Here is a 14,336-nt window from a genome sequence, read left to right as displayed (position 1 = left end):
GTGTAGCACTGGATGGTGTTAAAAATAGCAGCAGTTGTGTTACATTTGTCATTGTCTCTCTGTCTCATGATTCAAATCAGGCATGTCTAATAGAGGATAGTCATTGTAGTTTGAGCCCATGCAGTGAAAGTGTGTTTATTTCATAACAATTTCAATAGGTTACAATAACCACTGACTGAGTGGTGTTGCTGTAAATGTGGCATTGGTCAGTATTATGAAATTAAACAATTCAAGACACCATTTTGAACAGTTTATTCCATCTCCTCCCTCAAAAACCATTTTCAGGCAAAGCACTTTGTTTTTTAAAGGATGTTGCATTACTGGCCAGATGTAACAAATGTGGTCAGATTGTACATCATGTTTTGCAAAGTTTCTCTACTATCTTCATACTAAGAAGACACCATAGTTAAGACACTTTTTTTTTTAAATATCAGTATATATTTTTGCATTACCAATAAGTAAGTGACTTAAAAAAAGTGACTAAGTGACACTTCATAAAAATACCAAAAAACAATGATTCCATGACAGTTTATCTAGCTTTATGTGAAAGTGTGTGTGCCTTAAAGTAATGGCATTTTCCTGCATTTTATCACTTTTACTTTTCGTTTGTGGAAATTGTTAAAAATCCCCAAATTTCTCATGCAACAAAAGGGACTCTTCTGTCTCTCTTGGTCTTTATTTCAAGTCTTAAAATCATGCAGGAATGTGCAGGTAAATTCTCTCATATTTCTCATTTAAAGCTTCCATCATCCCACATTCCACCTCTGCTTCACGGTGATGAAAAGTCAACTCTGTAGTCAAGATTGTGAACTCACTTCCAGGTGGCTGTGACTGGACGTACATTGCCAGATTTTGTGCTCTTTGACCCGAGGGACTGACCCGAGCGACTCCGGAGATCACGTACAGTATTCTCACTCATGGCCTGTTCCTCATCATAACTGAGAGAAAAAGAGAAGTGTAAATAGATACGAACAGCTTGTAGCATACAAAACATTTCACATAGCCCTATTTTTATATGTTGATGGGTTAGCGGGAAACTTTATGGCTCTGTTATGATGTAGGATTTTTCTGGCATGGTTTCAGTTCACTTGTACTCTTAGAGATAATGTTCACTGGAAATGAAGACAGAATTCTTATTGATCAAGTTTATTGTTCTATGATGAAAGTGTCCATCTTGGGGCTCAATGCAGATGAAATGAAAATTTTTATTTGTCATTTACTCAATCACATTCAAACCCTCATTCTCACCTAGAGGCAAATTAGAGTTGCCAGGCTACCTACTGATATAGTTTTGAGAAATGAGAAGAACTGGAGACCCCAAAGAAAACCCACATAAACACCAACTAAAACTCACAATACAACCACGCACACAACTTACTGTGACAGTGCTACAGGCTCTCAACATATGTATCTTCTGATATTTATTTATGTATGAATCACATCTATGGATCGAAATAATCTCTCAAAAGGATATGTAATTATAAACATATACTGCACATATGCCACATTTTATGCTTTCTGTAGTCTAATTTTACTGATGGTTGCTAGTAAGTGACTCTAGCACATGCTGTGTTTCCTTAGCGGTAGAAGTAGCAATCACTTACAGGACTTGGTAATTGCCAAGAGCCTCTTTAGGTGGGCTGCGATTCCATCGGCAGTCTGGGATCTCACCATTCGGGGCAACGATGTTGAGTGTGTCATTCATGAGATTGTATTTCAGAATGCGGTCATTTGCCGTGCTGGATGTAAGTGAAGGTGAGGCATTTACCTGCCACACACACACACACAAAGTCTTGATAGTCAGAGTTTATAAGCATAGTGATTAGAGGCATTTTCTAGTGTTTTCTTAAGATCCAGCACGTTATCTGCAGGAAGTGTATTACTTATCATTGTGCTGAAGTGGTGGGTGTAGTCTACATGCTTTAATACACACACCCTATTTCTTCATATGGTCCAAAGCAAACCATTAGCTTTGAAGCGAAGAACCTCAGAACTTAGTCACTACAACCGATTTAGTTAGAGATAGACTGACATAATTACTATTTACACTTAGACAAATACTTGTACAATTATTAGAAACACTTAAAAAAATACTATTCGTTTGCCTGAATTAATGCCCATACAAAATTTCATTAACTAAGCAAGAACTACATATGAAGTGACTTTTATTTCCAAATCTAGCATCACATGTGGATTATATGAGAATGACATTATAGAAAGTGAAAATATATCATCGTATATATTAAAGTTATTCTAATATTTCATATTACAAGATTAAAATAAACCAAATATAAGATTATTAAACCAATTTCTAGACATTTATGTTTTATTCATTTCAAGCTAAAAATAGCTGTTTATTTGATCATTTGTCAAATGCTATTTTTAAAAAGAAGCCATATTTTGTAAATTACTGATGTTTTTCTAGATGGTATTAAAATGTTCAGATCACCCTTAGCATTTTCACTAGTGCACTTAGACTCTGGAGCCCACTGTAGCAAAAACTAGATAATTGTGATGGAAAATATCATTGCTCTTGTAGATGAAAATAAAGCTACCGAGAAACAAAAGTAAATAAGACAAGCAACCCACTTGAGATGTAAATCTAACGCCATATAAATAGAACATCAGAATTTTAGTGACCAATATTAACGAGAAAATTATCAAATCGCAGTGGAACAAACATACTTCTTTATGAGTCAAAACAATTTGTGATGACTTGTCCTTTCCTATACAAGTCTGAAGAGTTTTGCCACATGTACTAACAATTCAAACAACTCTTTGGGCGAGTATATTTTAGGAAATCATGAATTCAGGCTTATATACAATACTCACCTCAATGAGCCACGGCTTCAGCTTGTCATCGATAATGATGTCATAGCCGTAGCACTCAAAGCAGTGTTTGTCGTTGATCATAACAGGCTGTGAGAGACGGGAAATAAAGGTAGCCTTAGGTAAAGTTTGCTTTGTGGTTAGAAATTCCATTAACATTTTAATGCTGTGTATGTGTCGATATAGTGCCTTATTTTACAGTTATCACAAATATCAAAGATTATAAAAAAGATTTCATTCCACAGGTGATTGACAGTTCATAGTCTAAATCAGAATTTGGACCCTGTTATTGAGTGCTCTTTGTGCTTGTATAAACAACACGTGACACCGACCTAGACATTTACATAAATAGTTTTATATGTAAACATGTGCTATGCACAGATGTGGATGTGTGGACATGCATACTATTGTGCCACCGTGCACAAAATACTATTTTAAATCGTTACCACCGAGCAAACATATACTGACATTTGAAAAAAAATCTCTACTTTGTTTAAGTTACCAATGGGAGAGCGGCTGTGAAAGCAGAGAGAAACAGGGAAATATGAATAACATGTTCAGAGTGTATTTGGGCATGATGTTTTTTTTGCGGCTTCAGTTCACACTGGTCTTTAAATTAAGGCAAGAATTATTAGATTAAGGTAGAGAGCATCAGAAATAAGTTGTTTACAACTAATAACGAAATCAATCCTCTGTTCATAAGACTGAAATCCTGCTCACATTTTCCAACCTAAAATAGCATCTGGCTGATAAAATCTTCTGAAATTAGGGATCTGAGGGGTTGGATAAAAACCTCTTTATTAATGGTCAAATGTGTGTTTGAGAGAGATAAACTCACAGCCACAGCTTTGAGGGACTGTACCACAATCCAGTGGATCTGGTCGAAGAGATGGTTAGTGACTTCCTTTCCTCTGGTGCTCTCTAGGTACAGGCGCAAGTTATTGACTGTCCATTTACCTCCATGAACAGGGTTGTAATCATCCTGCACAACACACAGAGGTCTTCCTGTTACATGACCATATTTCAATAAAGAAAATAACACAATGCAAGAAATCCCTTGCCCCACTTGCCCATATAAACTGATTTAGTTCGAGTGTTTGTTTCCATTTTTGGTATCATCAATGAAAAAGCCAATCTTTCAAAAAGTTTTAGCATCTGCATAGCTTTTATTTTCCTGCTGCTGAGTGGATTGATTCTGTTTAACTGCCCCATGTGTGCTACAGTCTTTTAGAAGGCTTCAAGTTCGGTGTTATGTGACGATGTTGCATTGCAACGTTATGTTAAAAATCAGTTAAGAATCGACGAAACCTGATATTGTTCACGATTTTCATTACTTTATTACTTTTATATACACACATACATTATAATTTGGATGGTTGATGGCTGCATTAAATAAATAAATATAATATAATATAATATAATACAATGGAGCATGAGGTGTGATGAGACCGATTACAAAGCAGATTTGATCAATTTCCGAAAAGATTTGTGATATTGTGGCATTAGCAAAAATATACTGAGGCTTTAACATATCTGTTAACTGTTTATAAGTATATGTTTAAAATAAGCTAAATGAATCCTTTGGCAGCATCATGCTTGATTGACTGACTGCACTCTTTTCTGCTTTTCCCCTTTAAAAGGCAGCTTGGAGATCATACAAGCTAATGTTCAGGGATTCGTCCAACAAGTACTTCATTATAGGATAGATGAAAATATTTCATCTCTTGGATGATTTACTCTATAATAACTGAGATATTCTCTGGTCAGGCACACACAAAGGACCCCACAGGAGTGTAAATATGCACATAGAAACTCACCCCATGTTTCTGGATTGCAACATTTGTCAGATGCACAAACATGTTGTCCAGTTCACTAGTACTGGGGGTGTACTTAACAGTGCAAAACCGACAAAAACCAAGCTTATACCTGAAAAAACAAGAACAGCGTCATAAATAAATATGTCTAATTTCAGATAATTGCTATAAAACACCAGTTATAGATATCTAAGGCTCCTGGTCAATACTCACATGTAACACTTCAGGGGCCGGTAGGTAGTGACCAAAACATACAGTCGCAAATCAAACTTTTTCCCACCGATCAACAAGGGATTATCGATATACAGTGAGATCACATAAGCCTCCTTGCCACTGTTAGCTGCCATGAACCTAAAGACAAACAATAGGACATTCTCACATCTGAGTGCTGATACCAAGATGATTTCAGGGCACAGAGTGTTTGTAGGCAGGATCGAACAACGTTCCAATTCAAAAGTAGGAAAAATTAAGTAATGATTGAATTATGTACTTATAATTATCCACATTTACACACAAGAGCAATTCTATAGTCTGCATCCCATCAATTTTCTGTACAGCTTATCCTATGCAGGATGGAAGGAAGCCTGGAACCTACCCCGGGTGACAGTGCACAGACGGGGACACCCTGGACGGGGTGCCAGTGCATCACAGGACACAATCATACACAAAGTCACACGCTATGGACAACTTAGAGATGCCATGTCTCGCTATACACATGTATATACACATTCTTTCACATGTGTATATACATGTGTATATACACATGTATATACACATGTGAAAGAATGGATTGATTGATGGATAGATAGATGGATAGATGGAATATGGATGGATACATAGATAGATGCATCCCTATTGTAACTTACGTGGAGGTGCGGCTGTCCCTTGACCACTTCTTGATCTGTGAGAGTTTGTTGATAAGGAAGATGCCTTTGCCCTGAGCCTTCCCACATGGTTTCATAATCCATGTGCTGGATGGACTCTTACGGAATTCTTCCACAAAAAGATTGTAGTCTGCTGGGAGCATGAACGTCACCGGCACAAAATCTGTCCACAGAAAGCGGGCAAAAAAACAGACAGATAAGATAAAGCAAAGTACCCAATTGATAAATCCGAGGTGTGGGCCGACAGGCTGTTAAGAGTACCCAGGTAAAGATATTTCCCATTTTCATCTTTCTCAGCAAGAGGGCTGTTCTCCTTTTCCAACTCCTTCCTGTAGCGCTTAATGTTCTTGATCATTAGATCCTTTCTTGTCAGTTCATAGTGGTTTGGGAAGTGGTTAACCATCTGTTCGTCTGACAGGCGGTAACCCGTGTCTACACTGAACACGTTGCGAATAGTTTGGATGCTCATCCTGCAGAGGACACATTCAATCATGACTAAGGTGAGCATAGGAGGAAAATCAAACAAAAATCATTTTACGATGCAAAACAGCCTAAAGGAAAAATCCGCTGTGAACATCTTGCATATCCGTATTTTGAATCAATGTTATTTCAAGTTTCGCAAAAGATTTATTCATTTAGTTCTACCTAAAGTGAAGTACCTTCACTCAGTCTGACTCTCATCCATGCTCAAACAGATCAGGCTACATGCTAATAGCTCTACACACATGCTCATCATTGCTGATGACACTATTTCTATGTAGGATTTCTCATTAATATGATGTTGTTGGAAAATGGTAAGTGAGAAGAGAAGCTCTTATTCTTTTCTTTTCAGAAGCTAAAAACAGAATCTGATCCTTATCCCTTTTGTATTAAATTGCTGATTTTCTTTCTTTCAGCACTATAAATATCTCGCTGTGACAGCAGGGAAGGCACACAATGCTAACCTCTTACTGAAACAACAAAAATACATCACCATCCAACAGAATAACACCAGAATCACTAGAAAATACTATTTATTAAACAAAATACAACTGATGTCTTGCCAGTAAAAGTTCCAGTCTTCGGTGACGGTCACTTGGATCCATCCCCTCTTCTCAAAGTTGTTGACGAGCACAGACTTCTCTATGTCGGTCACCCACTTCACCTTACCAGCCATCACACCTTGTGGAGGGATGGACAGGACCTTCTCGTCATAGCAGGGGGCAGAGAGATAGCTTGCCTCCACCCATCAAGTACCAATCCTGAAAATCATAAAAAACTTAAGTGCAGCACACACATACACACACACACACACACACACACACACTGGGAGGCACATATGCAAACTGTTGTAATTCCTACACCGTTCACCTGATTTGGATGTAAATGCCCTCAAATTAAAGCTGACAGTCTGCAGTTAAAGCACAACTTCGTTCGTTTCATTTCAAATCCATTGTGGTGGTGTATAGAGCCAAAAATGTTAAAATTGTGTCGATGTCCCAATATTTATGGACCTGACTGTATATAAATACAAACACATATATATAGATATACAGACTGTATATAAACACACACACACACACACACACACACACACACACACACACACACACACACACACACACACACACACACGATGGCCATAGTGATGGTAGCTGCATGCTGGGAATAGTTCTTCCAGGATGTAGCTTAATCTCGACACTTACCGCTCAAGGCCAATGTAGCATCCCAGCTAACGAGCTGCAGCACCAGTACACTGAATAAGCTGGATTTAAAATATCAGCACTTATAGTTATTGTTGTCTTAAACATCAGTTAATGAAAAATTCTCAGTTCCTTTTTTACACTGTCCGGTTGTCTCCTAAACGCACTGTTCTCTACGTATTTAGAGACATAACAAAACAACACAGGCGCTTTCTATCAGGAGGATGTCCATGGCAACGAACCTGGCATGTGTGTTTTCCAAGAAATCCCGCCTACCGAGGCTTGTGATTGGCTGTGATGAAAACCTCCTCTGTAATGACTGGCTAGTCAAGTGCATTTCTACAGGGAGGAACCAGAGCACGGTATATACATATATACATATAGATGTATAGATGTATAGATATATAAATGTATAGATATCTATGAGCAGGGTAGCACTGAATGCAGTTAGATTTACAACAAAATATATCAAAATAAAAGTAGCATACTCATCAATTGCCACATATGGAGTAAACATAAAGGTTCTGCTTCATTAAAGCTTTCATTAGGGTAAAACCCTTCGATATATTTAGATGTGCACCTGTACCCCATTAACAAATGTGACATTAAGTTTTTTAATTACACCAAAATGCATAAAATTGTATTCCACATAATGTATGGTAAACGGTGAGATGTTTAATTCTGTTCACAAATTTAAATTAAATTTTATACAAAAAAATATTGAAAAATTCAAATGAATTTGGACAAACTTTGCATATGACTAACTTTATGCCAAAATAAATTGTCAACAGCCGAGTATTCTAAAACTGTGCCCACAAATTCTAACCACAGAATACAACTTGATTTGACGTAATTTGAAATAAACTTAATTTGAAAAGTTTGATATATTTATTTATATCAAATAAAAATTCATATAAAAATGTATTGATTCATCTTGCTTTATTCAGGTCACGGCGAATCCAGAGCCTCTCTTGGTAGCATGAGTGAAAGACTGATAAATTCGCTCAGTATATGACACCTATTTCTGGGCAAAACAATATTCCACACAACCCAAACTAAGGAATGAACCCAGTACTCTGAATCTGTAAAGCAATGATATCTGCTGCACCAGTGTACATGAACCGCCTTTTTAAAGTCATGCCACAGCATCTCAATAGGATTCAGGTCAGGACTTTGACTAATATTTAAATTTGCTTGATGATCTGAAACAAACATGCAAAAAAAATAAATAAAATAAAATAAAAAATCAGGAAGGTGTCCAACACTTTTTCACACCATAATTTGCCCCTAGAGGAGGATAGATTCCTGCCTTTATGCTCAGTGTTCCTGGTATAGACTGCACTTCACTGTGTAGAGTAAAAGATTAGTGTTCACCTAATGTACCATAGCAGATACACAAATCCCATAATGAATTTTGGTGTTCAAAGGATTACAGTTCGATTTCCGGCAAATTCATACGTATAATGTGATCATTATATGGTTTGCAAATATTAGAATTTTAATATTAAGATTAAAACGTAATATTTTATGAAGTAATAAAACTGCTAAGATTATATAACTGTAAACATAATGCACATTCTGCTTAGACCCAATTCTGTCCTGTTCAACAGTTAATATTTATATTTAAAGATGTTATTGTGAAAATACATTCAATGCTAAGATCCAGAATAGAGCAAATAGACATTTTATTTGACATTCAATACAACTTAAATCCATAGTTTTTTCAGAGTTTGGGAATAGTGTGGTGTAACTAAACGCTGTATGATTCAAACTTTATGTAATTGCATTACAGTCCTGATAGTAGGTGTAAGACAAAATATCTTTTGTTTGTGTGTGTGTGTGCTGAGGTTGGGTGGAGGTTCCAACTGATTTGCATCAAGAAACATTGCATTTATGGACTGCATTTCAACTTCTCTCCTTATCTTGAGGACTACTAAATTTTCCTCCTCTGCATCCTCGTCAAAACATCCTAATATAGAATAATTCAGATATGAAGAAAACCGAGCAAAAACCTGAGGTATAATATAAAGCTGTAGATCTTTAAAGGCTTAGTGTATCTGTGAAAGATAAATCGGAAACCTATCAGAAATTTATTAAAGCTATTTCTTTTGTAAGAGACACTGACTTCTCTGATGCACTTTTAAAGAATGTGCCTGATTAAATGCCTTTCCACAGTCACATCTGAATGGCCTTTCCTGTGTATGCACTAACATGTGTCTTTTCAAGTGTGTGTTACAAACAAAAGCTCTTTTACAAATGCTGCACTTGTAAGGCCGCTCTCCTGTGTGTGTCCGCATGTGGACGCTTAGGTAGCACGTCTGTGTGAACGTCTTGGAGCAGAGTGTACATTGGAAGGGCCGCTCTCCTGTATGATAGCGCATGTGTTTCGCAACCTCGCCTTTGGTCAGGAACGTCTTGGCGCATTTAGGGCAGTTGTACGGTCTCTCTCCTGTGTGGGTCCGGTGGTGTCTGTTCAGTGCAGACGCTCGGAAGAACATCTTCCCACAGAACTCGCAGGGTATGCTCGCTCCTGCCGTATGCTTCAGCAAATGGCTACAGAGTGCGTAACGTGTTTTAAAGCGGTTCTTGCACTGAGGGCATGTGTGCGGTCTTTCTGTTTTGTGGGACACGGAGTGCCTCTGCAGACTGATGTTGCTGCTGAAGCATTTCCCACACTCCTCACAGAGGAAAGGCTTGTCCCCTGAGTGAATTTTTGCATGTACATTGAGTGCACCACGTTGCTTGAAGCTCTTTGAGCAATGAGAACACTGGTAAGGCCGCTCCTCGGTATGCGTCTTCATGTGTTTAACTGTAGCCTTGAGGTCCGTGTGAGTTTTATCGCACTTGGAACACTGGTACGGTCCTTTAAAATCATGGACATTGAGGTAGTGCTCCCTCAGCGAGTCAAGCCTCTCGAAAGTCTCTGAGCACAAAAAGCAGGGATGCTTGCTCTCCTTCTCGTGTGCCAAAGAATGCCTCGTTAGTTCACTTTGGCTCAGGCAGTACTTACCACACTGAGAACACTGCAGTGGGTCCTCACCCCAATGAACCTGCACATGCTTCTGGACCTCAAGCACTGTATTGTACAAAGTATCACATTTCACACACTTAAAGCATCGCTCACTACTGGCACGAATCTGCTCATGCTTCATTAGCAATCCAGAATCTTTATATTTCTTTACATTTCTTCTCACACTGACTGCAGGAAACAAATCACACTTTATGGATTGAGCTGCATTCTCCTGTTGTTCTTGCTCATTCATACATAAAGATTCAGATGCATCAGACTCTCGCTCTGTAGAAAGGCACAATATTGAACCCGTGCATTGACTTTTCCCTTCACAGACATCCTCATGTTTTTTGAGGTTGTAGGAATACTTGAAGCCTTTGCCACACTGAGAGCACTTATGAGGATGGTTGGATGAAGCGGACCTTAAGTGCCGTTTTGAGTGAGAGTTGATTGGGATTGAGCTTGAACCATGTGTCTGCTCTGATTCATCACTTATTGACATCACAGATCTGGGCTGAATTCCAGACCCAGGACTTATGACCGAGTCTGAACTTAAACATTCTGCTTTCTCACTAGGTTTAATAGAGTTGTGGAGGTGCTGGCATGTTGCTCCTGAATCATCCACCTTGATTTCTTCATTTCCATCCTCTGTGACTTCACCATTTCTCCGGTACACCACCACATAATCTTTATGTGCACACACAGACTGCTGATGTCTTCTCAAATCAAAGGGGTACCTGAAGGTCTTACCACAATTCCGGCATAGGAAAGGACGATCAGCTGTATGAGACACTTGATGTCTTCTCATATCTGAGCTTCGGGTGAATGTTTTGCCGCACGTGGGGCATGTTTTACAGACTGACACGCCTCTGTAGGACCGAATTTTACCGACGGAGTTATTCTGTTTTTCTGATTGATGAGGTGCGCTCACAACCTCCTGATGCTCCTCTCCATTTTCTGCCACACAAAGCTGCTTGTATTCTTCTGGATGATGAACGATGAGGTGTTGGTGCATCTGGATCTCCTCACCATCCCGGAAGGAGCACAGAGAGCAGGCATATTCCCCAGATGCCCCTTTTACGAGTGTATCTGGGAAAATGGCAAAGATGATAAAAACACAATTATTGGACTTGGTGATCTAACTCATACTCATGCAGAGATGGAAACAGGTTTTTATTCATCACAACTCCTTTATTTTGAATGGAATAGAAGCCTTTATTTTGTTACATATACATTACAGCACAGTGAAATTCTTTCTTCACATAGCACAGAGCCGTATGGAGCCCCTGACAACGGTGTCAGCTTGGCAGTGATGGGGCTTGAACCTCCGATCAACAACCCACAGCCTGTACCGCTTAAACCATCACAATTGCAAGACTTTACCTCTTGCCAGTTAAGCAGAGAAACAAATGTTAATCTGACATGTCAGTTTGTTAGCACAGGAATTCAAATCGAGTGAAAAGGCATGTATCCGTATAATAAATATGCAGCTGAATTGAAATTAATTATAGAGTGAACAAATCCACGAGGAAGAACTTTGGTACATTTACTTGCCTGGTGGCTTTATGTTTTTTATATACTGAAGGGAGTTTAAACTGAAAAGCACAACAGGGTCTAACAGCAGCGCTGTATAACTGAAGGCTTCTCATGAGCTCAGGCTGCTTTCACTCTAGACTTTTTTTTCTAAACTGCCAGCACATGTAATCTCAAGGGAAAGGAGTATTTTTCCAAAATAGAAATTCTTATCTTTGTTGTTCCTAACTCTTGACAGACAAGCCAGCTGCTATATTTGGCAAGATTATGTAAGAGTAACAAGATTAGTATGGTTACATGCAAGTTATTTGATTTGAGACAGTATTTTTATTAACATAAATGGGTTTTAGAAGCAAGCTCAGATTTCTTTCTTAACTGAACGGCAAACTTATGACCTAATGGTTTGTGTAATAAGCATGAAGAGTGACAGAATACTTACATTTCTTCTTTAGCGCTGGAACAATGCTGGAGACACCATTTTTGAGTCCTTTAAGCCTAGAATACAAAATCAGTGCCGTCACAATAAAAGTATATTAAAGTCTACAAAAGTGTATTTAAAAAAAAAATAAGTGAAGGGACTCAAAAAAGTTTAAAATCATTTTTAAAACTGAAGCATTTTCTGAACTACAGATGGTGTGAAAATCACATGTTATTATTACAGACATACTTGTTAATTGATGCACATTGAACCATAACATTTTTCTCTTCTTTCTTCTTCCTGCATGGTGTTTTATTCTGAGGATTCTTCTTTGGCCGGCCACGTCCTTGTTTTTGAGGTCCGGGGTAAAAAGTCTTAGAAAATTGTGTACGAGAAAGGTCGAGCATATCTAGCTTAACAAAAGATTGTTTAATCTTGTACAAGCTGACCAACTCTGTTGCCTCCTGATTCTTCACCATCCTCTTCTCTTCTTGAGGAGTTAGGGATTCCTCTTTGGCATCAGCAGCTTCCACGTCCACAAAACTGACGTTGACAGGATCTTGCTTTTCAGATCTTTCGACCACCTCAGTGTCCATGGTGTGCAGGTCCACGGATTCGAAGTCTTCGTAAACAACTTCTGTAGAATTTTTAGTGTCTACTGGATCCCATTCTTCAGATTCTTGTGCATCACACTGCATGCTGTCATCATTTTCCTCAGATATGCTCGTCTCCAGTTCATTCTGAATGTACTGCGTAATGAACACTGATTCTACCTGGACCTCTTGGCAGTATGAAGGAACGTAATCAAGCCCCGACTCGGCCTGGGTGTCTAGAGGCGTCTGTTCTCTGAGAAGAATTTGTATAAACTGAGGACTGCTGAGACAGGAGAGGATGCAGTCATCAGGAGTGGTGGACCATGACGGTGTAGTGTCTAAAAAGGGAATTAAATATAAAACATTAAACAATGTGAAAAAACCTCAGTAACAGCTTTTTGAAAACAAACATTTACCCCAATTTACTCTTGCTCTCTATATACAATGTAAAGAGTCTTGTCCAACAAAGGAAACGGTCAGTTTCAGGTTAAAAAATATTTAAAAAAAATTATAACCTTTAATTTCTACATTGGCTTCTCTTTGGTATTTAAGAATGTTTCTCATTTGCTGAGGTTGTGAAAGAGACTGAACACATTCCTCCATGACTGTAGGGGCAGTGCTGAGCAAGTGGGCAACCTGAAAAAAAAAAACAACAACAGAAAATGAAAATATTTTCAAACCCAACCAAGCTTCTTAATCAACTGGGCTTTGGTCAGCCTTTTTAATGGATTTCCAGTATTTCTTTTTTTTTTTTTTTTTACTATGAATGATTGCAGTTCGCGTCGCATGCTATTAATTTGCTGTCAATCTTCACTTTAATCTCATTGTCTTTGTTTCACTCAAATTCCAATGAGTCAATGTACAGAGTGAAACAATGGTCATTGTGTCACTATGGATTTATTTATTATTTAACGTCACATTCAGAAAAAACTTCAGAAAAAAACTTGTCATTCATCTCATTCCCAGGCTATAAGCATCAATACAATCAGAACAATTAGATATTAGATACTGCAGTTTACTGCTGATGAAAATATCCACAATGATTGGTGAAGAAACAAGAACATACGCATATCTATTATAGCCACAGAACATTTAACACCTGATACATCCATGTTGGTGCTATTTATAAGCTATGTGCTCTTAAAATACTGAAGTTTAGATTCTATTCAAGAGATCAGTCAAATATATAGTTAAGGATAAGAACTTGTATATGATAAATGTAGTGTATTTACTGTATAAAAAAACAACAGACCCCACTTTAAAAACCACTGATCTAACCTACATTGTCTTATATAACTTCACAAAGCATTAGGTTTGGCAGAAATGACAAACCCTGCTCACCACCCAGAAGCGAAACATGGTGGTGGTTGCATCCTGTTGTACTAATGCAGTTCATCAGAAGGAAATTAGTCAGGGTTGAGAGTTTGGCCAAAATTGTTGGAAAAGACTTTTCTAACAGGACCTAGAGAATACTGCTAAAGCTACAATAAAATTGTTCACAACTGAGGTTTTGAATGAGCATTATTCTTTCAAGCCAATTCTATTTCTAAAACCAAAAACAAATGACAAAGCC

The 14,336-nt window shown here is 38.1% G+C and overlaps 2 protein-coding genes across 4 annotated transcripts in view; both read right to left on the bottom strand.

Moving 5' to 3' along the window:
* Positions 1-119: 119 nt before the first annotated feature.
* ttll1 (tubulin tyrosine ligase-like family, member 1) lies at positions 120-7,553 on the bottom strand. 2 transcript variants are annotated; one of them, XM_027151106.2, is made up of 10 exons: positions 7,452-7,553; positions 6,571-6,768; positions 5,789-5,997; positions 5,510-5,690; positions 4,857-4,994; positions 4,647-4,755; positions 3,668-3,811; positions 2,833-2,919; positions 1,605-1,768; positions 120-938 (listed from the first exon to the last, which is right to left on the bottom strand). In XM_027151106.2, exons 2-10 carry the CDS (start codon positions 6,681-6,683, stop codon positions 812-814), a joined length of 1,272 nt encoding a protein of 423 aa, XP_027006907.1. In that variant the 5' UTR covers positions 6,684-6,768; positions 7,452-7,553; the 3' UTR covers positions 120-811. The 2 variants fall into 2 exon arrangements, with proteins under 2 accessions (XP_027006907.1, XP_027006906.1); XM_027151105.2 differs by lacking the exon at positions 7,452-7,553 and adding an exon at positions 7,213-7,445.
* A 1,324-nt stretch (positions 7,554-8,877) lies between these two features.
* Positions 8,878-14,336, bottom strand: part of LOC113645861 (zinc finger protein 665-like) — a 7,503-nt gene continuing 2,044 nt past the window's right edge. For both annotated transcript variants that reach the window (XM_027151783.2, XM_047804239.1), the window contains 4 exons: positions 13,279-13,399; positions 12,420-13,101; positions 12,192-12,247; positions 8,878-11,308 (listed from right to left, as the gene is read on the bottom strand). In XM_027151783.2, coding sequence (XP_027007584.2) covers positions 9,309-11,308; positions 12,192-12,247; positions 12,420-13,101; positions 13,279-13,399 — 2,859 coding nt within the window. In that variant the 3' untranslated portion in view covers positions 8,878-9,308. The remainder of the gene's footprint in view (positions 11,309-12,191; positions 12,248-12,419; positions 13,102-13,278; positions 13,400-14,336) is intronic.

This window comes from Tachysurus fulvidraco, chromosome 19 (assembly GCF_022655615.1).
Source record: "Tachysurus fulvidraco isolate hzauxx_2018 chromosome 19, HZAU_PFXX_2.0, whole genome shotgun sequence".
Classification (NCBI taxonomy): Eukaryota; Metazoa; Chordata; class Actinopteri; order Siluriformes; family Bagridae; genus Tachysurus; species Tachysurus fulvidraco.
Note: the sequence above shows the minus strand (reverse complement) of the source record. Positions and strands in the feature narration are given on the sequence as shown.